We start from the raw sequence: 25,754 nt of genomic DNA on the forward strand, positions 1-25,754 counted from the left end.
GTGAAAATGTGCCAACGTCACCCCCAACCTCAGCGAGAGACAAAAGACAGAAACAGATTCCTGGAAATGAGAGGTCACCTCAAAAATCTAGCCATTCCCACACTACTGGTATTCTGCTCAAGGGATCAAAGTTCTAGAAAACAATCCAACAGTTTGCACCCAAGGCCTACACCGTTGCCATTTAAAGGGATGTGGGGAGGTCCCCTTGTGGCTCAGCAGTAATGATCCAGACTCGTATCCATGAGGACACGGGTTCCATCCCCGGCCCGGCTCAGTGGGTTAAGGATCCGGTGTTGCTCAGATCCCAAGTTGCTGTGGCTGTGGTGTAGGCCAGCAGCCACTCGGACCCCTAGCCCAGGAACTTCCCTCTACTGTGGGTGTGGCTCTAAAAAAAAAAAAAGCAAAAATAAATAAATAAATAAGGGGATGTGGGAAGTTCTCTGAACACAGTGTGTAAAATTGGGTCTCCAAACATTGGTTAAAAAAAAAAAAAGGGTGGGGGTGGGGGGAGCCACCAGGCTCCCCAGCCCAGCAGGCTCTGCCCAGATCTCAGGTCAGAGAACACAGGAGTCTCAGAAGAAAGCAGTGCCATGCGGTGAGCATTCTGTCCAACTGACAATGCCACCCACACTCGCCGGGGGTCACTTTACTTTTCTCTGGAGGTGGGAGGTGCTACAAGACTGTCAGTCAGGGCGAAGTCACATCTCAGACTCTGGAACATTCAAAGGCTTTCTTCCCCCATCTAAACCCAGCTCACCAGGGCAATCTATTAGCCCCTAGGACTCGGATCTGAGAAGCACCCCCCCCCCAATTCTGGAGCCACCTCTCAGAGAGGGAAGAGGCCTTGGAGACAACTATGGTTGTCTTTCTAGGGGATGCGCCATCTGCAGAGACGGCAGTCACCCGTGGGGACCTCTGTGCAGCAGGGGAAGAGGCAGAATCTCACTCTGAGGAAGGGCACGTGAGCAGGAATTAAGGATGGGGCGTATCCCAGACAAGATAGGCTCCAGGGAACTGATGTTGACCCTGCTGGTGCTGGGAGAGGAGAACCGATGGAGGTACTTCCTTGGCCAATAGGGCCTCCCAGCTCCACCCGCCCTTCCTGGATGGAGCATCTCTGCCACACATACAAGCACATTCTCCCTTTTTTTTTTTTTTTTTTTTTTTTTTTTCTTTTTACAGCCGCACCTGCAACCTATGTAAGTTCCCAGGCTAGGGATCGAATTGGAGCTACAGCTACCAGCCGACACCACAGCTACAGCAACACCGTATCCGAGCGGCTTCTGCCACCTACACCTCAGCTTTCCGCAACGCGGGATCCTGAATCCACTGAGCAAGACCAGGGATAGAACCTGCATCCTCATGGGCCCTATGTCGGGTTACCAACTGAGCCACACAGCGAACTCCACACCGCCTTTTAAAGACCCTACCGTGGTGATGAATTCCTAGTTTGGGAGGTCACTCTGATAGACGTGACTGCCTAACTCAATCACTTCTAGAAAGTCTTTTTCACAATCTCTTCCCACAAACGGCATCCTCGGAGCCCCACAGCCTACCTTGGCACTGGAATCCTTGCTTCCCGAAGCCCCTGCAAAGGCAGAAGGAGGCATGTCAGGCAGCCCAAGGGGCTCAGCCACCAGCTGGTTCCCCCAGAGTCACCCCACTTCCCCCTGCCCCTCTACCCCAGGTGCAACCTCCCAGCCACAGGCGGGTGCCCAAGAGTCTTCCGCCTTTGGGGGTGGGGGAGTGCGCAGGGGGGTACTCGGCGGTAACCCCCGCCTCCCCTCACTAGGTAGAAGAGAGGAGGCTGCGACCACCAGGTGGCGGGGTGGGGGGGAGCGTTTCCGTCGCGGTGGGGGCGGAGGGCAGGCGAGAGATCTGCCCACAGAGATGCCCGCGTACCCTCGGGGAGAGAGAAGAGAAAAAGACGCATCCGGAGGGAGGATGGGAGAGCCCCCACGGCGATGGTGTTCCCTGGGGGACTGGGAGGGAGCGAGGACTCCCCCTGCCTAGAGGGACAAGGGCGGGGAGAGTCCCTGCAGTGATGTTTAGGAGGAAAACTGAAGAGTGGAAAGGGGAACCCAGGCCCTCAGGGAGGAGCAAGAAGAGATAACACAGGGCGCTGCCCCCAGAGACACAGATGAGGAGAAAAGGATGCCCCATGCCCGCAGGGAGATAGAGGAAACCCAGGGCGCTGCCCCCGGAAAGGAGGGAAGGGGGTGAGGATGCCTCGAGCCCGGAAGGAGGCAGAGAGATAGGGAACCCCGCGCGAGAGGGCACTCGAAGAGCTGCGCTCCCGGGGAGGGACAGCACCCCGCGCTCAGAGCCGGGTGCAGAAAGGGCGCCAGAGCCGCGGCCCCTCGGCGCTCGGAGGCAGCTGGGAGGAAGAGAGAGCAGGAGGCAACCCCGCGGCTGGCCGTCTGGGGCTCCGGGGAGCGGGAAGCCGTAGGACTGTCCGCTGGGGAGTCCGGGGCAGAAGGGTCCGGAGCGGGGAGCCCGGGGACCCGCGGCGGCGGAAGAGCTTCTCCTCCTCCAAGGCGCGGGGTGCGCGGAGGGCACGGAGAGCGGGTCCCCGCGCGCGGTGCTGCCCTCGGGGGCCCCGGGAAGGTGCCCTGCGCCCGCGCGCTCTCACCAGATGAAGTCGGTGCAGTGGCTGCAGAAGGTGGGCTGCTTGAAGAAGCGGGCGGTGAATTTGTGGTTCTTCACCTCGTGCACGTTCTTCTGCCGGAGGGCGCCTTTGCGGGCGAAGCGCACGGTGCTCTCCTCGCCCTCACTCGGCGGCGGCCCCGCAGCCGGGTCAGCCATCTTGCGCGCGGGGAGCGGGAGCCCGAGAGGTCCTGGCCCGGGGCCGCGGAACCGCGGGCTGCGGGCCCGGGAGGCGCGGAAAGAGGCGGCCGCTTTGGCGCCCGGGACCGCGGACGCTTCCCCTGCGCCGGCTCTGGCGGCCGCGGCGCGCTGAGCTGGGGCTGTCACTCGCCCAGCTGCCGCCGCTCGTCCAGCTGCGCTTGGCACCGCTGGCCCCAGCTGCGGGGGAGGGAGGCGGAGCCCCGGGACGACCCCGCCTCCCTCATTTGCATCGCACCCAGGCCCCGCCCAGCTCCGCCAGCTGCTTTACATATTGGCACCCCGAGGCTGCCGGCCTCCCTGCGAAGATTTCTCAGCCGCAGCGCTGCGGCGCGGGGACCGCAGCCCGGGATCTCCAGACCAGAGCCTCCTCACCCCCTATCCGGTCCTCGGCCTGGGTTGCAAGAAGGAAATGAGCGCCCCGGGGCAACCGAGAGCGGAAGGACTGACGGGGGTTGGGGACTGGAGGCTGGGGAGAGAAAAGGGCGAGGGCGACGGATTCCACCCCGGCTTTTGCAGAAACTGGTACCCATCCACCCCCTATCCATGCCATTGGTCATTCTGCACGCGTCTCTTGGAGGGAAGGGCTCCCGCTGTCACTCATTCGGAAAGGCCTGTGGCTGCACACACTTCCACACATACGCACACACGTACTGCAGAGGGAGGGGAGGAGCAATCTTTATGTTAAATGTACGTCTAACTCCACCCCAAAGATAATTCGTGGCTTTGCTTGCCTGACTATTTAGAAGAGAACTCCTACCTTCTGTCCAACCTCCCCACAAAGAGACTCAGTTTCCTCAACTGTAAAATGGGATAATTAGAAGGGGTGGGGAGAAATTTAAGAAGTCAGTAATTTCTCAACTTTCATACACTCCTAACCCATCTTCACAAATGCTCAGCATATTTGTGCACCATGTGAAAAAAAAATTATCTAGTTTCTAAGTTTGAATAGCAAGAGGCATCAGTGTGAAAATCTCGCCAGACCTCTGCATCTTGCCCAAGGTCTCTCCATCTGAGGCCTTTAATTTGTTAAGGGAGATTTTTAAATGTGAGAGAGATACCAACTGGGACTCTCTCCTGGATGGACTCTAAAGGTTGGAAAATTAACCAGAAGAGTCTTAATTGTCTGCGTGAGTAATGCAGTGTGATTTAGTGCCATGTACTGCATCGAAGCTTTCCCCCACCGGCACACACAGTGCTGCATTAGAGTATGAGCTCCCGGAGTTCCCGTTATGGTTCAGTGGTAACAAAACCAACTAGTATCTATGAGGACCCAGGTTCGATCAATCCCTGGCCTTGCTCAGTGGGTTAAGGATCTGGCATTGCCGTGAGCTGTGATGTAGATCTGAGACTTCGCTTGGATCTGGTGTTGCTGTGGCTGGGGTGTATGTAGACCGGCAGCTGCAGCTCCTATTCGACCCCTAGCCTGGGAACTTCCATGTGCCATGGGCGTGGCCCTAAAAGGACCAAAAAAAAAAAAAAGAGTATGAACTCCTGCACTAGACCTGGGCTGAGAGCAGGGTCTGCTCACTATTGTGTCACCTGGTGCCAAGCTCTGTGCCTGACACCTCCTCAGAGCTCAATAAATATTGGTTGAAAGAGTGGAGTGAGTAATTGTATGAACAAGTGAGTGAGTGAAACCTTAGACCTGGAGTTCCCATTGTGGCTCAGCGGGTTAAGGACCTGATGATGTCTCAGTAAGGATGTGGGCTTGATCCCAGGCCTTGCTCAGTGGGCTAAGGATCCAGCATTGCTGCAAGTTGCAGTGTCGGTCACAGATGTGGCTTAGATCCAGTGTTGACAGTGGCTGTGGCTGTGGCCCCAGCTGCAGCTTGGGTTCAACCCCTAGCCCAGGAAATTCCATATGCTGCACTTGGGCCATAAAAAGAAAAAAAAAAAAAACTTAAAGGACATTATCCCTTACTCCATCATGACCAGTAAGTGCTGAATAATAACAAACATCACAGAGATCCTGTCATGGCTCAGTGGTTAACAAATCCGACTAGGAACCATGAGGTGGTGGTGGGTTCGATCCCTGGCCTTGCTCAGTGGGTTAAGGATCCGGCGTGGCCGTGAGCTGTGGTGTAGGTTGCAGACGCAGCTCGGATCCCTGTGTTGCTGTGGCTGTGGTGAAGGCCAGTGGCTACAGCTCTGATTGGACCCCTAGCCTGGGAACCTCCATATGCCGCAGGAGCAGCCCAAGAAATAGCAAAAAGACAAAAAAATAATAATAATAAATAAACATCAAGTGCCGGATGGGTGTCACTGATACTGGCACTGTCTTGTTTAGTCCTCCCACCTACCCTGTGTAGGCCCAGTCACTCTCATTATGGAAGAAGACAGCGAGGCTCAGAGTAATTCAGACAGACACTCAAAGACACACTGTTGTGGGGTGGTGGTTATACCTGCCTAAGTACAAAGCATACTGGTGATAAAGGGGTGAAGGAGGGCAGAATGGAGTCGAACCAGCTACACCGAACTTCTGCCGAACGAGGAAGCTCAGGTCCTACTATGATGATTTTGCCAGGAAGCTGCTGAGTCTAAGTCATGCTTAAGTGGCATGTGGAGAGCGATGGCTGTCATAATAGAATGTCCTTTCCCTACGTAGTCATTCAAAGGTAACAAGGGGAAAAAATAGCATTCACTTTAAAGGTTGACATGTTTGGGAAACTGGACGTGCCGGTCTATTATTAGTCCTTTAAGAGGCCCCCTCATCTCCCAGGGAGGCTTGTGAAAACATCCCAGGAGACATGGCTGCTAAAGGAGGTTTCCTCTGAACTGATGAGCTGGAAGCTTGCAGCCCACATCCTGCCTTTTGAAGGGAGCGCTCTGGATGACTATGCTCTCTAGCAACAAACAGTCCCTCACGGGGCCTGGGATGCCAGGGCTGGTGGATCCTGGAGAACCGCTCAGTGCCTGGAGGCGCTGCACCATCTGAAGTTGGGTAAATCCAGTTCCCATTGGAATCAGATCCTAAAGGGCAGGTGTCTCAAATTTGTTGCCCTTGAATACTTTTTTTTTTTTTTTTTTTGGTCTGTTTGCCTTTTCTAGGGCTGCTTCCGAAGCATATAAAGGTTCTCAGGCTAGGGGTCCAATCAGAGCTGTAGCCGCCCACCTACACCACAGCCACAGCAACGCCAGATCCGAGTCACATATGAAATCTACACCAAGCTCACGGCAACACTGGATCCTTCACCCACCGAGCAAGGCCAGGGATCAAACCCGCCACCTCATGGTTCCTCGTCAGATTCGTTAACCACTGCGCCACGATGGGAACTCCCCTTGAATACATTTTTTTAGCCAACCCAGTGAGTTTGTTTTTTTTTTTTTTTAAGTTCATAGGTGGTAGAATTTCACCTATGAACTAGGAAAAAAAGTTATGGTTACATGGAATCTGCCTTCCTCTTCTCACTCACTCAGCTGTTCATTTGTTCAGTAATGAGCTTATTGAGCTCCGGTTATGGAATGTTCCACACTGTTAAATAAACAGGCAGGAGTTCCCGTCATGGCACAATGGTTAACGAATCCAACTAGGAACCATGAGGTGGCGGGTTCGATCCCTGGCCTCGCTCAGTGGGTTGGGGATCCAGCTGGCTCTGGCATAAGCCGGCGGCTACAGCTCCCATTAGACCCCTAGCCTGGGAACCTCCATATGCCGCAGGAGAGGCCCAAGAAATGGCAAAAAGACAAAAAAAAAAAAAAAAGCAAGCAATATTCCTACCATCATAGAGCTTACAGTCAAATGGGGAAGATGGACAATAACCTAATAAACTAACAAATCTGTACCAGGTGGCATGGAGATTCATGCCGTAAAGAAAGATCAATCACAGGGAGTTCTCTTCGTGGCTCAGCAGTTAATGAACCCAACTAGGATCCATGAGATGTGGGTTCAATCCCTGGCCTTCCTCAGTGGGTTAAGGATCCAGGGTTGCGGTGAGCTGTGGTGTAGGTCGCAGACATGGGTAGGATCCTGCGTTGCTGTGGGTGTGGTTTAGGCAGGCAGCTGCAGCTCCAATTCAATCCCTAGCCTGGGAACTTCCATGCGCTGCAGGTGAGGCCCTAAAAAAAGAAAAAAAAAAAAATCAATCATGGTAAATGAATGAAAAGTGACAGTGGCCAGGGAAATCCTTTATGACAAGAGAAGAAAGCAAACACCTAAGTGAAGTGAGAGAGTGAGCCATAGGGCTATTAGGGTAGAGAGTGTTCCAGACAGAGAAAGCAGCAAATGCACAACATTGCAAATCAACTATATTTCAATATTGAAAAAAAAACAAAGAAACAAGAGGCACAAACTTCTAGTTCCCGTTTCAACCCCCAGCCTGGGAACTTCCATGTGCCACAGGTGCAGCCCTAAGGAAAAAAAAAAAAAAACCTATAAAAATAAAATAAATTTTTATTTATTTTATTTATTTTTTATTTTTTTGGTCTTTTTAGGGCTGCACCCATGGCATATGGAGGTTCCCAGGCTAGGGGTCCACTTGGAGCTACAGCTGCCAGCCTACGCCAGAGCCACAGCAATGCCAGATCCAAGCCACATCTGCAAACTACACCATAGCTCACAGCAACGCGGGATCCTTAACCCACCGAGCAAGGCCAGGGATTGAACCCTCAACCTCATGGTTCCTAGTCAGATTCGTTTCTGCAGCACCACGATGGGAACTCCTAAATTTTTAAAAAATAGCAAATGCAAAGGACCTGGAGAAGGCGTGTGCTCAGTGCGGTGAGGTCTTGGTGGCTGATGTGGAAACAATAGATCAGTAAAATAGCAGGGCCTCGTGGACATGCTAAAGAGTTTGGACTTCACTCCAGTAAGTGGGAAGCCATTGGACAGTTGAGAGCAGAGAAGTGGCCTAATAGGATTGATGTTACTTTTTTCTTTAAGACTACCCTGGATAGTATGTGAAAAACAGATTGAAGGTGGAAAGAGGAGAAGCACAGAGAGCCACTGAGGCCACTTGAGCAGATGAGGCAAGAGATGATGACAGCATGGCATGGTGTCACAGGGAGCGAAAGGGCAGTGGTTCACCATACAATGGGCACAATCCCTGCAGTTCATCAGAGCCCACACGTGATCCACTCTGCTTATAAAAGAATGACTGCCGGGAGTTCCCGTCGTGGCGCAGTGGTTAATGAACCTGACTAGGAACCATGAGGTTGTGGGTTCGATCCCTGGCCTTGCTCAGTGGGTTAAGGATCCCGAGCTGCTGTGAGCTGTGGTGTAGGTTGCAGACGCGGCTTGGATCTGGCATTGCTGTGGCTCTGGTGTAGGCTGGCAGCTATAGCTCCAAGTGGACCCCTAGCCTGGGAACCTCTATATGCCGTGGGAGCGGCCCTGGAAAAGGCAAAAAGACCAAAAAAAAGAATGACTGCCAGCCACTTGAAAGATCTCAGAGGCAATGAGAAGGCAGGATGCTCTGCCTGGGAGTGGAGTCTGGGGTCTCTTAGGTCCAGTTCTCAAACTTGCTCTATATTTCTGTTTCCAGGGGCCACCAAAACAAATTACCCTAACAAAACTAGGGGCTTAAGAATAACAGGAGTTCCCGTCGTGGTGCAGTGGTTAACGAGTCCGACTAGGAACCATGAGGCTGCGGGTTCGGTCCCTGTCCTTGCTCAGTGGGTTAACGATCTGGCGTTGCCGTGAGCTGTGGTGTAGGTTGCAGACGCGGCTCGGATCCCGCGTTGCTGTGGCTCTGGTGTAGGCCGGTAGCTACAGCTCCGATTCAACCCCTAGCCTGGGAACCTCCATATGCCGCGGGAGCGGCCCAAGAAATAGCAACAACAACAACAACAACAAAAGACAAAAAGACAAAAGACAAAAAATAAAAAAATTAAAAAAAATAACAGAAATCTATTCCTTCACAATTCTAAAGGCCAGAGGCTGAAATAAAGTTGACTGCAGGCCCTACTCCGTCTGGAGGCTTTAGAGCAGAAAACTTCCTTCCCTCCTGAAAGTTCTGGTGGCTGTGAGCATTCCTTGGTTCCCTTGGCTGATGACTGCATCACTCCCATCTCTGCCTCCATCTCCACATCAACTTCTGTCTGTCAGTCCTCTACTCTTCTGTCTCTGGAATCTCCTCTGTATATCTCTTACAAGGAAGGGTCATGGAGTTTAGGGCACACCCAGATAATCGGTGATACTCTCTCCATCTCAAGATCATTAACTGAATTCCATTTGCAAAGACCTTTTTTCAGATACGATAAACATGCATGGATTTCAGGAATTAAGACATGGACATACCTTGGGGGGGAGATGCCATTCAATCCACCACAATGCATAACTTTGGTCAAGTCACCTCCTCCTCTGTGTGTCACTTTTCCTTCGCTGTAAAATAGAGGCAGAGATTTAATTTGCATCCCAACTCTTTCATTCTGAGGTTACACACTCCAATACAGTAGTCACTAGCCCCAAGGGGCAACTGAGATGTGATTATAAGTGAAAAATACTCCCCAAAATATCAACTACTTAGTATGAACAAAGATGTACTATATCTCATAAACAGTTTTTATCCTCATTGCATGTTGAAAATATATTTTGGCTATATTAGGCTAAATCAAATTTCTCTCTAAAATTAATTGACCTGCTTCTTCTTACTTTTTTAATGTGGCTACTAAAAATATTAAATTATAGATGGGCTCACATTATATTTCTTTGGACAGCTCTGTTATAAAGACAAGATTGAAAATAATATTAATAAATTAACATTTTTAAGTGGATAATATTAAAAAAGTTCATCTCTTGGGAGTTCTCTTGCCATGCAGCAGATTAAGGATCTGGCATTGTCACTGCAGCAGATTTGGTCACTGCTATGGTGAGGATTCGATTCTCAGCCTGGGAACTTCCACATGTCATGGGTGTATGGGTGGGGGGAACCTCATCTGTATTCTGTGTGGCATCAGCAGTGGTGTCTTGACTAGAGGCTGAAAAATCTGCTTCCAAGATGCTCACTCACATGGATGATAAGTTGGTGCTGGCTGTTAGTTGAGAGCTGACCCTGAACTTTGGGCCAGGGTCCTTGGTTCTTTATAGGTGGATTCTCCACTGGCAGCTTGAGCTTGCTCAGTGCATGGTGGTTGAATTCCAAAAGGAATTGTTCCAAGAGATAAAAAGTGGAAGAGGATACTTCCTTAAAGCCTGATCTGGAACTCACACTGTGTCATTTCTGATTTATGCTATTAATCAAATGGTCATAGAGCCTATATTCAAGGAGAAATGTCATGTGTCGATGAAAAGTGTGTCAAAGAATTTGGAGGCCACATAAGCAGAGCTCAGTACATATTTACTGAATTATTAAAATATCAAAATCCCCATCTGACATGTAAGGAAGGAGAAATATGAAAAAAAAAAAAAGGTCAAGTCAAAGTCATTCTAGAACTGTTACTACTCATAATTAAAGACTAATATTAAGAAACCAGAAAGTATGGCCCATGCAAAGGACAACATGAACCAACAGAAACAGTCCCAGTGAAAGACCACATGGAAAACCTACTAGAAAAATACTTTAAAATAACCATCTTATGGCCAAAAAACACATAAAAATATGTTCAACATCACTCACTATTAGAGAAATGCAAATCAAAACCACTATGAGGTACACCAGCCAGAATGGCCATCATCAAAAAGTCTACAAACAATAAGTGCTGGAGAGGGTGTGGAGAAAAAGGAACCCTATGACACTGTTGGTGGGATTATACATTGGTGCAACTACTGTGGAAAACAGTATGGAGATGCCTCAGAAAACTAAAAATAAAACTACTATTCGATCCAGCAATCCCACTCCTGGGCATCTATCCAGAGAAAACCATGACTCGCAAAGACACATGTACTCCGATGTTCATTGCAGCACTATTTTCAATAGCCAAGACAAATGTCCATCAACAGAGGAGTGGATCAAGAAGATGTGGGACATGTACACAATGGAATATTACTCAGCCATTAAAAAGAACGAAATACCAGCATTTTTAGCAACCTGGATGGACCTAGAAATTATCATACTAAGTGAAGTCAGCTATACAATGATTCACCAACATCAAATGCTTTCACTGACATGTGGAATTTGAAAAAAGGACAGACTGAACTTCTTTGCAGAACAGATGCTGACTCACAGACATTGAAAAACTTATGGTCTCTGGGGGAGACAGTTTGGGGGGTGGGGGGATGTGCTTGGGTTATGGGATGGAAATTCTGTGAAATTGGATTGTTATGATCATTATAAAAATAAATAAATAAAATAACCATCTTAAAGATACTCAAAGAAGGAAGACAGGGAAAATCAAGAAAAGGGTGAATGAACAAAATATAAATATGAAGAAAGAGAGAGAAAAACCCAAAAGAAACCAGAGATTCTGGAGCTGAAAAATACAATAACAGAAATGAAAAATTCACTAGAGGAATTCAAAGGTAGATTTGAGTAGACAGACAAAAGAATCAGTGAACTTGAAGACAGGACAATTGAAATTATTGAAGAACAGAAAGAAAAAAAAAGATTGAAGAAAAGTGGACAGAGCCTAGGCACCTATAGGATACCATCAAGAAATCAAGATATATATTGTGGGAGTCCCAGAAGAAGAGAGACAGAAAGGGCAGAAAGATTATTTGAAGAAAGAATGGCCAAGGAGTTCCCTTCGTGGCTCAGAGGTTAATGAATCTGACTAGGATCCATGAAGATGTGGGTTTGATCCCTAGGCTCCCTCAGTGGGTTAAGGATCCTGCGTTGTTGTGGCTGTGGCATAGGCCAACAGCTGTCTGTTTCGACCCCTAGCCTGGGAACCTCCATATGTTGCAAGTCCAGCCCTAAAAAACAAAACAAAACAAAACAAAAAGAAAGAAAGAAAGAAGGAATGGCCAAAAACACCCAAGTTTGATGAAAGATATGAATATGAACATCTGAGAAGCTTGAATAACGCTAAATGGAATAAACGCAAAGGTTCACACTGAGACAAATTACATTCAGATTGAAGAAAACAAAGACAAAGAGAGAATCTTGAAAGCAGCGAGAAAGCCACTCATCACACACAAGTGATCCGCAATAAGATTATGATCAGGTTTCTCATCAAAAACTTTGGAAGCCAGAAGGCAGTGGACTATGTTCAAAGTGCTAAAAAAATAAAATAAAATAAAAAACTTGTCAACCATGAATCCTAACTGGGAAAATTGTCCTTCAAACTTGGAGGGGAAAATTAGCACATTCCTAGACAAACCAACGTTTTAGGGAGGTTTTTTTTTTACCACTAGATGTGCCCCGTGAGAAATGCTAAGTCACGCAGGTTGAAATGAAAAGACGATACATAGTAACCCAAAGCCATATGAATAGGGAGTTCCCACTGTGGCTCAGCAGTAAGGAACCTGACTAGTATCCATAAGGACTTGGCTGACTATCCCTGACCCTACTTAAGTGGGGTTAAGGATCCAGCATTGGCATGAGCTGTGGGGTAGATCACAGACACGGCTCAGATCTGGCATTCCTGTAGCTGTGGCATAGGCCAGCAGCTGCAGCTCTAATTTGACCCCTAGCCTGAGAACTTCCATATGCCTTGGCTGCGGTCCTAAAAAAAAAAAAAAAGTCATGTGAATAAATAAAGACCTCAGTAAAAGTAAATAAATGACTACTATAAAAATTAATGTTACAGTTCCCATCATGGTTCAGTGGGTTAAAAACCCAACTGGTATCCATGAGGATGCAGGTTCAATCCCTGGACTTGCTCGGCGGGTTAAGGAGCCAACACTGCTGCAGCTGCACACAGTCTCTGGCCCAGGCACTTCCATATGCCATAGGTGCAGCCATAAAAAATTTAAAAATAAAAAAAAAATAAATAAAAGCAGAGTTTTGTATATTGTTGAATCGCTTCTCGGCCTTTTGGCTAAGATCAAGTGTTGTATATTGTTGAAGTTAAGCTGATTACAAATTAAAATGAGAGTGTTTTAACTTTAGGATGTTAAATGGAATCCCCATAGTAACCACAAAGAAGATAGTTATAGAATATGCACAAAAGGAAATAAATAAAATTAAAATGTTTCACTACAAGAAGTCAGCTAAACACAAAAGAAGACAATAATACAGGAAATGAGGGATTTAAAAAAGCTGCAAGGAGGGAGTTCCCCTTGTGGCTCAGCTCATTATGAATCTGACTAGCATCCAAGAGGATGCAGTTTCAATCCCTGGCACCGTTCAGTGGGTTAAGGATCTGGCGTTGCTGTGGCTCTGGTGTAGGCCACCGGCTACAGCTCTGATTCGACCTCTGGCATGGGAACCTCCACATGCCACAGGGGCAGCCCCAAAAAGATAAAATATATATATATATATATATATATATATATATATATATATATACATATATCAAAGTGACAGAAGTCCCTATTTATAGGCAGTTAATTTAATTGAAAAATATCCAATCAAAAGATAAATATTGGAGTTTCCTTGTGACATAGTAGGTTAAGGATCCAGCTTTGTTACTATAGCGGCTCAGGTTGCTATCGTGGCTCACGTTCAGTCCCTGGTCTGGGACCTTCCACAAGCTTCGGGTGCAGCCAAAAAAAAAAGATAGATAGGAGTTCCCGTCGTGGCTCAGTGGTTAACGAATCTGACTAGGAACCATGAGGTTGCCGGTTCAACCCCTGGCTTTGCTCAGTGGGTTAAGGATCTGGCATTGCTGTGGTGTAGGTTGCAAAGTCAGCTCAGATCCTGCGTTGCTGTGGCTCTGGTGTAGGCAGGTGGCTATAGCTACGATTGGACTCCTAGCCTGGGAACCTCCATATGCTGCGGGAGCGGCCCAAGAAATGGCAAAAAGACAAAAAGACAAAAAAAAAAGAAGATAGATATTGGCAGAAAGGATAAAAAAAACCCAACCATATGATCCAACTATATGCTGTCTACAAGAGAGTCACTTTAGAGCCAGAAACACAAATAGGTTGGAATTGAAAGGATAGTGAAAGCAGGATCTTGAAGAGATATTTGTATGAGGATGTTATAGCAGCATCATTCATTATAGGCTAAGTATGTAAGGAACCCAAGTGTCCATAAACAGAAAATGTGATGTATACATTCAATGGACTATTATTCATCCTTAAAAAGAAAGGAAATTCTGGAGTTCCCGTCGTGGCTCAGTGGTTCACGAATCTGACTAGGAACCATGGGGTTGCGGGTTTGATCCCTGGCCTTGCTCAGCGGGTTAAGGATCCGGTGTTGCCGTGAGCTGTGGTGTAGGTTGCAGATGCTGCTCTGATCCTGCGTGGCTGTGGCTCTGGTGTAGGCCGGTGGCTATAGCTCCGATTAGACCCCTAGCCTAGGAATCTCCATATGCCGTGGGAGCGGCCCAAGAAATGGCAAAAAGAAAAAAAAAAAGAAAGGAAACTCTGACACATGCTATACTATGGATGAACTTTGCAAACATTATGCTGAGTGAGAGAAGCCAGTTACAAAAAAGACAACCATATGATTGCTTTTACATGAGGTATCTGGATAGATAGGAGAATAGTAGTTGGGAAGAATGGGGAGTGGCTGTTTTGTTTGTTTGTTTGTTTTTGTCTTTTTGCTGGGGCCGCACTCCCAGCATATGGAGGTTCCCAGGCTAGGGGTCAAATCAGAGCTGTCCCCACCAGCCTACACCACAGCCACAGCAACGCCGGATCTGAGTCGCATCTTTGACCTACACCACAGCTCATGGCAATGCCATATTCTTAACCCACTGAACGAGGCCAGGGATCAAACCCGCAACCTCATGGTTGCTAGTTGGATTCGTTAACCATGGAGCCATGACAGGAACCCCAGGAGTTGCTGTTTAATGGGATATTGAGTTTCAGTTTTGCAAGGTGACTGACTATAATTATCATAGATTAGGTTTATTTACTTTTAAGAATGTTTAAAAAATGTGGTATAATATATGTTACATAAAATTGGCCATCTTGGGAGTTCCTGTCGTGACTCAGTGGTTAATGAATCCAACTGAGAATGATGAGGTTGTGGGTTCGATCCCTGGCCTTGCTCAGTGAGTTAAGGATCTGGTGTTGCTTTGAGCTGTGGTGTAGGTTGCAGACATGGCTCAGATCCCATGTTCACTGTGGCTGTGGTGTAGCTGATTAGACCCCTAGCCTGGGAACCTCCATATGCTGCAGGTGCGGCCCTAGAAAAGACAAAAAAAAAAAAAAAAAAAAATTTGCCATCTTGGAATTCCCTGCTGGCCTAACAGTTGGGAATTCAGTGCTGTCCCTGCTGTGGCTCAGGTTGCATCCTTGGCCTGGGGATTGAATGCATGCCGTAGCTGCTGCCAAGAAAAAAAAAAAAATGACCACCTTAACCATTTCTTTCCTTCCCTGTTATGTGTAAATGACCTTAAAATTGTATTATTTTAAGATACGCAATGTACATAGCTGCAGTATTTTTCCTTGTGATAAGAATTTTTAAGATCTACTCTCCTAGCAACTTTCAAATATATAATATAGTATTGTTAACTACAGTCACCATGGTGTGTATTACTTCCCCAGAACTTATATTTTCCTTTTTTTTTTTTTTTTTTTTTTGCCTTTTCTAGGGCTACTCCCACGGCATATGGCGGTTCTCAGGCTAGGGGTCGAATCGGAGCTGTAGCCACCAGCCTATGTCAGAGCCACAGCAACTCAGGATCTGAGCCACATCTGCAAACTGCACCACAGCTCACAACAACACCAGATCCTTAACCCACTGAGCAAGACCAGGGATCGAACCCGCGACCACATGGTTCCTAGTCGGATTCGTTAACCACTGTGCCACAATGGGAACTCCCTCGTAGTGGTTTTGATAAACCATTTCAAAGCGTCAAGTTCAGTGGTGTTCCGTGCATTCACGTTGCCACGCAATCCACCTCCCGAACACCTTTCATCCTGCAAAACGGAAACGCCATTCCCATGAAACTGCACCCCTTCCCCTGCCCAATCGCCGGCAAACACCTTCCTCCTCTCTGTCTCTATGAATCTGACTTGTCTAGGTGATTCGTGTCAGCGGAATCATAGAGTATCGTTTGGTGACTGGTGGTCTTTGTCCAGGCTACTGTAACAACTGACCATAGACCAGCTGCAGTTCTGAAGCCTGGAAATTTAAGATTGGGATGATCCGATTGATGTGAGAGCTCTCTTCCTTGTTATGTCCTCATGTACCCTCCCCTTGCCGCAGGCAGACAGAGAAGCAGGGGGAGGGTGGGGAAGGAGGTCTCCTGTCTCTTCTTCCTCTTTTTTTTTTCTTTTTTTTTTTTTTTGGTCTTTTTAGGGCCACACCTATGGCCTATGGAAGTTCCCAGGCTAGGGGTCGAATCAGAGCTGCCAGCCTACACCACAGCCACAGCAATGCGGGATCCAAGCCACGTCTTTTTGTTTTTTGTTTTTTGTTTTTTTGTTTTTTTGTTTTCTCTTTTTAGGGCCACACCCATGGCGTATGGAGGTTCCCAGGCTAGGGGTCAAATCAGAGCTGTAGCTGCCGGCTTACACCACAGCCATTGCCACACCAGATCCAAGCCCAGTCTGTGACCTACACCACAGCTCATGGCAACACCGGATCCTTAACCCATGGAGGGAGGCCAGGGATCGAACCCACAACCTCCTCGACGCGCTGAGCAAGGTCAGGGATTGAACCTGCGTTCTCATGGATACTAGTTGGATTGGTTTCTGCTACGCCATGACAGGAACTCCCCTCTTCTTTTTTCTTTTTTTTTGTCTTTTTTGTTTGTTTGTTTGTTTTTTGCCTTTTTGCCTTTTCTAGAGCCGTTCCCAGGCTAGGGGTCTAATAGGAGCTGTAGCCACCAGCCTACACCAGAGCCACAGCAATGCAGGATCTGAGCTGCGTCTGCAACCTACACCACAGCTCACGGCAACGCCGGATCCTTAACCCACTGAGCAAGGCCAGGGATCAAACCCGCAACCTCATGGTTCCTAGTCGGATTCGTTAACCACTGAGCCACGACGGGAACTCCCCTCCTCTTCTTTTTATAAGGGCACTGGTCCCAACATGGGGCCGTACCCTCATGACGTCATCTAAATCTGATCACTTCCCAAAGGCTCCATCTCCACCTGCCAGCACGTTGGAAATAGATATTCAACAGATGACTTTGGTTTCGGGGCGGGGGCCGGGATGGGGGTGGGGGTGGGGGAAGACCCATAAACATCCAGTTCATAGTGAACTGGATGAGTTCACTTAGCATTATGTTTTCAAGATTCCTCTCCTGTTGTGGCACATGTCAGAATTTCCTTCCTTTTGGGGAGTTGCCACTGTGGCACAGTGAGTTAAGACTTCACCTGCAGCAGCTCCAGGTATGGGCTCGATCCCCAGCCCGTTGCAGTAGGTTAAAGAATCCTGTGTTGACTTGGCTGTGGAACAGGTCACAACTGTGACTTGGATTCAATCCCTGGCCCCTGGGGAATTCCATAGGCCATGGGTGTGGCCATAAAAAAAAAAAATTCTTCCTTTTCAAGATTGAGATCGAAGATTCCTCTTCCCTACCCTTGAACTTCATATAAATAGGAATCACTTTTTTTCACCCTACATAATATCTGTGAGTCATCCATGTTTTCTGTGTGTGTCTGTGTGTGTGTCATTCTCTTTTTTATTGCTCTGCTAGAAAATACCACAATTTGCTTATCTAGTCAAAGTCACTGGCCATTCGGGTTATTTCCAGGTGGAGACTGCTTTGGAAAACTTCACTCTCGGAGTTCCCGTCGTGGCTCAGTGGTTAACAAATACGACTAGGAACCATGAGGTTGCGGGTTCGATCCCTGGCCTTGCTCCGTGGGTGAAGGATCCAGTGTTGCCGTGAGCTGTGGTGTAGGTTGCAGACACGGCTCGGATCCCGTGTGGCTGTGGCTCTGGTGTAGGCCAGTGGCTACAGCTCCGATTCGACCCCTGGCCTGGGAACCTACATATGCCACGGGAGCGGCCCAAGAAATGGCAAAAAGACCAAAAAAAAAAAAAAAAAAGAAAGAAAGAAAGAAAGAAAACAAAAAAGAAAACTTCACTCTGAACATTCTTGTATGTGTATGTGTCTTTTTGAAGGATTATACATTTATGTCTCTTGAATACATAGACAGAAGTAGAATTTCTCCAGTTGGCTACTTTAAGTCCTTTGGCCTGACTCCACACAGGATGCTGTGTGGTCCTGTATGTACCCCACTTTCTTAGCTAAGCACTCCTTGGGGAAGAAGCCTGGGTCTCCCATTTCTTCTTGACTCCTTTTAGGGCCTCGGATCACTAGGTGGGACCCAGAGCCCAGCAGCAAACAGGAACTTGAACAGGAAGTAATTGTGGGTAAAAACGCTGTGTAATAATGAACGCAGCACAATTAAACCCAATATTCAGGTCAGAGAAAGTTCTTTTGGGTGCACTAAAGTCTAGAGGAGGAAACCGAAAATAATGACGCCACGAGGGCACGAACAAAGAGGTCAGTCATCCTGACTGGGGCATCATTCCCGTAGCAGTCCTCCAGTCCTTCCAGAAGCACTAGTATAGTCATAGCGGCTCCGATCCGAGGGCCGGCTTGCTGTCTGCTCCCTCCTTCAGCTCTGCTGCCCTCCTCATCCAAAGGGCTTCAGGAAGAAAGTCAGGGTCTTGCTCATTCTTTGTTGAAACAGGATGCTGAAAACCCACTGGCGCGAATCTGAGGCTTTCTCTTCGGTGTTTTCAGAATAATCGAAAACTAGGAATGACACTCATTTGGAGATTCAGTGGGATTTGGTGCCACATGAAAGCAACACACAGAGTTCCTGCTGTGGCTCAGAAGAAATGAATCCAACTAGTATCCATGAGGACTTGGGTTTGATCCCTGACCCCGCTCAGTGGGTTAATGATCCCACGTTGTGTGGCTGTCGCCAGCGGCTGCAGTTCCGATTGGACCCCTAGTCGGGGAACTTTCATATGCCACGGGTACGACCCTGGGAAAGAAAAAAAAAAAAAAGGAAAGAAAGAAAGAGCAATGTCCCTATTTGGGGACTCAAGATGCAAAGGGTTGGAGTTCCCACTGTGGTTCAGTGGGGGTTTGATCCCTGGCCTCGCTCAATGGGTTACGGATCAGGGTTGCTGGGTGCTGCAGTGTAGGTATCAGATGTGGCTCCAATTTGAATTCGGAATGGGAAGTGCCTTCTCTTTCGCTTTCCTCCCAGGACACTGTCTGAAAAGAAGGACCTAGGAATGCACCAAGAACCTGAATTGGGTGGGAAAAACGGTTCTGCCCCAAGCCTTCCTCACTTGGCATTTCTCAGCAGGGCCAGGATTAGGGTGAGGAGAGTGAGGCACTCAACTTGAGTCCCAAATTTAAGGGGCACCAAGAAATCAGTAAGCAAAATAAATGATAGTTCAATGCAACATTATTTTAAAAGCAAAACTGGAGTTCCCATCATGGTGCAGTGGAAAAGAATCTGATTAGGAACCATGAGGCTGTGCGTTCGATTTCTGGCCTCGCCCAGTGGGTTAAGGATCCTGCTTTGCCATGAGCAGTGGTGTAGGTCACAGACGCAGCTAGGATCCCACGTGGCTCTGGCGTAGGCTGGCAGCAACACCTCTGATTAGACCCCTAGCCTGGGAACTCCCATATGCTGTGGGTGTGGCCCTAAAAAGACAAAAAGAAAGAAAAAACCCATGATGAAGAATATCTTTTTTTTTTTTTTTTTTTGGCTGTTCCCAAGACATGTGGAAGATCCCCAGCCAGGGATCAAACCTGCCACATCAGGGATCTGAGCTGCTGCAAGTGTCTCTGTAAGATCCTTAACCCACTGTGCCACAAGGGAACTCCAGAAAGCATCAGCTTTTTTCTTTTTTTTTTTCTTTTTTGGCTTTTTAAGGCCGCACCGGTGGCATATGGAAGTTTCCAGGCTAGAGGGTTGAATGAGAGCTTCAGCTGACGCCTATGCCACAGCTACGGCAATACTGGATCTGAGCCACATCTGCGACCTACAACCAACCTATGCTGCAGCTTGTGGCAATGCTGGATCCTTAACCCACTGATTGAGGCCAGGGATTAAAACCCCATCTTCGTGGAGACTATGTCAGGTTCTTAACCCACTGAGCCACATAGAAACTCCTACTTTTAAACGAAGGTAGGTCTCATGGCCAGGATTAGGGTAAGGTAAGTGAGGCCGAGTCATGTAGGTTTAGGGTAGACCTATGAAAAGGGTTTTTGGGGGTTGGTTTGTTTTTGTTTTTTTGTTTTTGTTTTTGCTTTTTAGGGCTGCACACACAGCATAAATTTCCCAGGCTAGGGCTCAAATTAGAGCTGCAGCTGCCAGCCTACACCACAGCCACAGAAACTCGGGATCCAAGCCATGTCTGCAACTGAGACCACAGCTCCGAGCAACCCACAGGATCCCAAACCCACTGAGCAAGGCCAGGGATCAAACCTGCATCTTCATGTATATTTGTTGGATTTGTTTCTACTGTGCTACAATGGGAACTCTGAAATTATTAGTATTAAATGAGCTAATCATGTAATGTGCTTGGAATAAACTGTACATATGTTTTAATTATTATCACTAGTATTATTGCATATTCATCATAATTAAATTCCTATTGTCATAATTATTATCATTATATCAGATTTTAATTATCATTGTTGTTACTAGGAGAGAGAGAGTTTTTCATCACTTGGTGTAGCAAGCATCTTCCGTCCTCATCCCCTGCCTCGAACAAGTCTTTCCTGATTCCTTGAGTTTAAATTATTTGTCCCTCGGAGTTCCCGTCGTGGCGCAGTGGAAACGAATCCGACTAGGAACCATGAGGTGGCAGGTTCGATCCCTGGCCTCGCTCGGTGGGTTAAGGCTCCGGCGTTGCCGTGAGCTGTGGTGTAGGTTGCAGATGCGGCTCAGATCTGGCGTTGCTGTGACTCTGGCGTAGGCTGGCGACAGCAGCTCCAACTAGACCACTAGCCTGGGAATCTCCACGTGCTGCGAGTGCAGCCCTAAGAGGACAAAATACACATAAATAAATAATGGCCAAAAAAGAAAAAAAATGGCCAATAAATAAAGAAATAATGTATCCCTCCCGTGTCCCTCTGGCATCCTGAATTGACCTGATCATGGCGCTTAGCCTATAGTGTGTCATCTGTTAACTCATCCATCTCCCCAGGCAGCCTAGGACTTCTGTAAGGGGAGAGGCCACCTTACCTTACTTATCAATTTATCCTCCGCAGAGCTGAGCCCAGTGCCTGCCACGTGATAGTTACCAGAACTGTATTTATGATCTTTGATGACTGCAAATTGTTGTCCAGAGACCTCGCCTCCATCCTCCCTCAGTTAGATTGCACCAAACTGGTCGGGGGTGGGGGTTGGGGGGGATGGTAACATCTCACATACCCCCCAACCTTCCTATTTAGCTTGAAGTCATACAATAATAAAGTTATCACTGCTGTTTCTTCCAGTGCTAACATTTATTGGAAACGTCACATGTGCGAAGCATTATTCTAATCTTTTTTCATGGATTAACTCATTTAAGCCTTGTGATCATCACGGAGATAGATTTTTCTTGTTTTCTTTTGTGGCCACCCCCCCCCAGGGCATATGGAGTTCCTGGGCCAGGGGTCAGATCTGAGCCACAGTTGTGACTTGGTGACGCTGGGTCCTTAACGCACTGTGCCAGGTGCGGACGGAACCTGCGCCCAGGCACTGCAGAGATGCCGCCAATCTGGTTGCGCCACAGCAGGAACTTCAGAGAGAGATAATTTTATGACCCCCCCTTTTCCTGAAATGGAGGGACAGGGAAGCCAGGCGTACACCCCAGATCAATCAGTCACCAGGTGCAAGAGGTGTCCCCAGCCCTCCGTCTGACCCCATGTGCTATCTATCAAACACTAAATGAGACAGCGGCCCCAGGCTCACAGAACCCACCACCCACGTTTGTAAGAAGATGCCAGCTCAACAGCCCCCCCCAAAGCAGTTTTTACTTGCTCCCTCTTACAACAAGACAGTGCCAATGGCAAGAACACATGAGGAAGAGAAAATAGATTTTGTCATTTCTCTAAGAGGCCACCTGATCCCTGCAGGTTAAAACGAAATCTTTAGCATCTCTCTTTGTCCTGCAATTCTTGTATATGCTTGGCTGGTCAGCTTAATCTTCGGCTGGCTGAGCAGAAGACCCATCCATAAAACGATGCTTCTAGATGCGACGCTGCCTGGAGGGGGGGAGATTTTAGCAAGCCGCTGCACTGCCAAATGCAGAAAGCGCCAGAGAAACCAACCAGTTAAGGGGATATTTCCTGCACACCTTCTCTGCTTTTGGATTTTCATCAGCACTTTCCAGGTTTAGGTGGGTTTATAAACAAGTATCAAGGTATCAACCTAGCACGTTTTCTTCCTACCACCCGGAATCCTTCAGACGACAGGAAGGAATAGAAAGAGATAATAGAGAAAAGATAATATTTCAATTGGAAAAGGATCTTTTACTTATGATTATTTATAGAATGGATAATGTGTTTACATTTGCAAAAGTCAGGATGATATAAAAAGATTGTCACTGGGAAGTGAACTCCCACACCAGCCATTCCTTCCAACCCCTAGAAATAATTGTGTTTATTCATTTCTTAGTTTCTTGTTCATCTTTTCCTATTTTCTTTACTAAATTTGCATGCCTAAATATAAAAAAAGAGAATATCTATCTTGCATATTATTCTTTCCTCTCATTCTTACAAAAGGTATCATATTATGTACAATATTCTGCATTTTGGGGTTTTTGTATGTCTGCTGGCTGTTCCTGTGACACGTAGAAGTTCCCAGGCCAGGGATCAAATCCAAGCTATACCTACAACCTACACCACAGCTGTAGCAACACTGGATCCTTAGCCCACCGCACCGAGCCAGGGATCAAACCCACACCTCAGCAGCGACCCAAGCCACTGCAGAGACCACACTGTATCCTTAACCCTCTGCGCCACCAGGGAAATCCAATAAACTTGGGTCCTTCACCCACGGAGACACCAGGGAACTCATGCACTTTGGGTTTTGTTTTTTGTTTTTGTTTTTGTTTTTGTTTTTGCTTAGCAATCTCTCCTGGGGGGGCTTTCCACATCAGAGCCTAGAGAATTTCATTCATGTTTACAGCTGCATTGTATTCCACATAAGGATGTTCTTGGATAGTTTAACCAGTCCCTCAAGGGTGAATACTTGGGTTGTTTCCAAACAATTACAAATGAAGCTCTAATAAATGAACGGTGCATTCAAAATGTTCTCCCATAATCAGTGCATCTTCAGAATAAATCCCAGAGCTAGGACCACTAGGTCCAAGGGTAAGTGCCTCTTCGAGGTTGATGGATGTTGCCTGCTTGCCCTCCACAGGGGCAAACACCTTTTGCACCCACACCAGTCATGATGACGGTGCCAATTTCCCCACAACCTCCCCAATAAAGTTGTTAGACCTTTCTCTTTCTGCTGATCTGAGCAGCGATGAATGGTACCTGATTCAGTTTGTATTTATCTTTTTATTTATTTATTTATTTTGCCACATTCGAGGCAGATGGAAGTTCCCAGGCCAGGGATTGAACCCACGCCACAGAAGTGACCCAAGCCACTGCAGTGACAATGCCGGATCCTTAACCCACTGCACCACAAGAGAACTCCCTGCATTTATCTTATTATCTCATCTTTTCCTAAGAATAGTGAGGGTTTTTTGGGGGGTGTTTTTGTTTTTGTTTTGTCTTTTTGCCTTTTCTAGGGCTGCTCCCGCAGCATGTGGAAGTTCCCGGGCTAGGGGTAGAATGGGAGCTGTAGCTGCCAGCCTGCACCAGAGCCACAGCAACGCGGGATCCGTGCCGCATCTGGGACCTACACCACAGCTCACGGCAACGCCGGATCCTTAACCTACTGAGCATGGCCAGGGATCGAACCCGCAACCTCATGGTTCCTAGTTGGATTCGTTAACCACCGCACCACGACGGGAACTCCCAAGAACAGTGAGTTAAAAACACTTTTATTGGGAGTGACAGAAGCTCTTTAGGGCTAGCTCAAGCAAATGAAGGGGGCATTGCTATAAGAATTACAGAAGTGTTTCACAAAGCCAAGAGAAGAATGCTAGCCAGGACCCAGAAAAATTTAACTAGATTTTCCTTCTCTCTCTCTCTCTTTCTCCCTCCCTCCCCTCCTTCTCTCCCTCCCTGCAGAGGGGAAATACAAACTCCTCACATCCCCCCAGTGTACTACTTGATGTGTTTCCCATCCCCCACAGGCACTATCACATAATCTCAATTCCAGATACAAATAGATTTTCATTGATTCATCTTTCTGCCCTCTAGTGCAATCAGCCATAGCTGGAGGAGGGGAAGATGTGGAGAATCAGAAAATGCAATTTCTGGAGTTCCCGTCGTGGTGCAATGGTTGAGGAATCAGACTAGGAACCATGAGGTGTCGGGTTCGATCCCCGGCTCTGCTCAGTGGGTGAAGGATCCAGCGTTGCTGTGAGCTGTGGTGTAGGTCACAGACACGGCTTGGATCCCAAGTTGCTGTGGCTCTGAGGCCAGCAGCTACAGCTCCAATTGGACCCCTAGCCTGGGCACCTCCATATGCCGCAGGAGCGGCCGAAGAAATGGCAAAAAGACAAAAAAACCAAAAAAAAAAAAAGCAATTTCTGGGGGCCCACCTATAGTGGATGCCTAATGTATGCCTACAGAAAGCCCACTGTCCCTTGGTTAACTCTTCCTCCTCCACATGGCGCTCTGCTTAAAAGACAGAAGGCTCCTATTTTTGTGGCAGAGCCCCGTTTTGGGGATAGTCTACCCCTCTCTGTGTGATCCCAGTGGTTTTCCAAGGCAATCATGGTAATTCTATTCCCTTTGCAAGTGATGGGTTTAGAAATAAACAGATGCAGTTCTAGCCAATGATACATATGGAAACATGTCTCCCAGCTAAAAACACAGCATCAAGATGGCCCCTCTCCTGTTCATGTATGTTGCAGCATCTTTATGTGATTGTATCAATTAGCTTGTGCTACATAACACACCACCCTGAAAATTGGGTGACAATAAAAAATTGTTATTTCTCATGATGTTGTGGCTTGGCCAGGGGCTTCTCGCAGTCTGGCCCTCCTCAGCTGGGGCTGGGGGGTCTAGAATGGTCTCACTCACCTGTCTGACAATTGACAAGCTGATTGGTCCAGAGGGACTCGCCTGGGGGTGCAGGGTGGGAGGGGGCCCATTTCTTCTACCAGCAAGTGACTCCAAGCTTCATGGCATAGTATCTCAGGTTCCAAAGAGCAACAAGAGAAGAAAAACAAAAGTCCAATGTGCTCACATTTTTTAAGTGTCTTCATGTGTCTCATTACTGTTGTCCCATTAACCAAGCAAGTCACATGACTAAGCCCTAATTCGATGGAGAAAAAAAAAAGACTATATGTCTTTTTTTTTTTTTTTTTGTCTTTTTGCCTTTTTCTAGGGCTGCTCTGGCAGCACATGGAGGTTCCCAGGCTAGGGGTCGGATCGGAGCTGTAGCCACCGGCCTACACCACAGCCACAGCCATGCCAGATCCTTAACCCACTGAGCAAGACCAGGGATCGAACCTGCGCCCTCATGGTTCCTAGTCGGATTCGATAACCACTGCGCCACGACGGGAACTCCAGACTATATCTCTGGATAAGAGTAACTACAGGGAGTTCCCAGAAACGGCAAAAAGACAAAAAAGAAAAAAGAAAAGAACGAAAGAGGCCGTCTTTTCCGACCCCCGGTCCCCTCGAAGGATACAATTGTACCCCACCAGATCCTCAGGGCAGAGCTTCTGCGCCTGCTTGCTTGCATCTCTCACAAGCGTCCTATCCCAATAAATCTATTTCTTGCCTATCCCTCTGTCTGTCTTGCTGAATTCCTTCTATGCAGAGGCAGAAAGACCCTGAACCTCCGTTGAGTCCAGACACCGGGTGAGCGATTCTAATTTAAAACCGTGGGTTCAAGTCCCAATCTGGGTTTAGGTCAGGTGCCGAGACCAGCT

At 47.7% G+C, this 25,754-nt stretch overlaps 1 protein-coding gene and 1 pseudogene across 17 annotated transcripts in view; one reads left to right on the top strand and one right to left on the bottom strand.

Annotated features, from left to right (window-relative positions):
* Positions 1-2,997, bottom strand: part of PRKCB (protein kinase C beta) — a 386,628-nt gene extending 383,631 nt beyond the window's left edge. For all 17 annotated transcript variants that reach the window (XR_014840537.1, XR_014840535.1, XR_014840536.1 and 14 more), the window contains exons 1-2: positions 2,633-2,997; positions 1,557-1,588 (exon numbers count right to left, since the gene is read on the bottom strand). Coding sequence is in view for 2 of the 17 variants with exons in the window: in XM_021086460.2 (XP_020942119.1) it covers positions 1,557-1,588; positions 2,633-2,805 (205 nt within the window). In the remaining 15 variants the exon portion in view is untranslated. The remainder of the gene's footprint in view (positions 1-1,556; positions 1,589-2,632) is intronic.
* A 9,685-nt stretch (positions 2,998-12,682) lies between these two features.
* Positions 12,683-12,772, top strand: LOC146404497 (U2 spliceosomal RNA; annotated as a pseudogene).
* Positions 12,773-25,754: the final 12,982 nt, after the last annotated feature.

The sequence above is a fragment of the Sus scrofa genome, chromosome 3, assembly GCF_054392235.1.
Source record: "Sus scrofa isolate SSC_HxYL_T2T_F1_AM1 chromosome 3, Sscrofa_HxYL_maternal_Yorkshire_Landrace_v2.0, whole genome shotgun sequence".
Lineage (NCBI taxonomy): Eukaryota > Metazoa > Chordata > Mammalia > Artiodactyla > Suidae > Sus > Sus scrofa.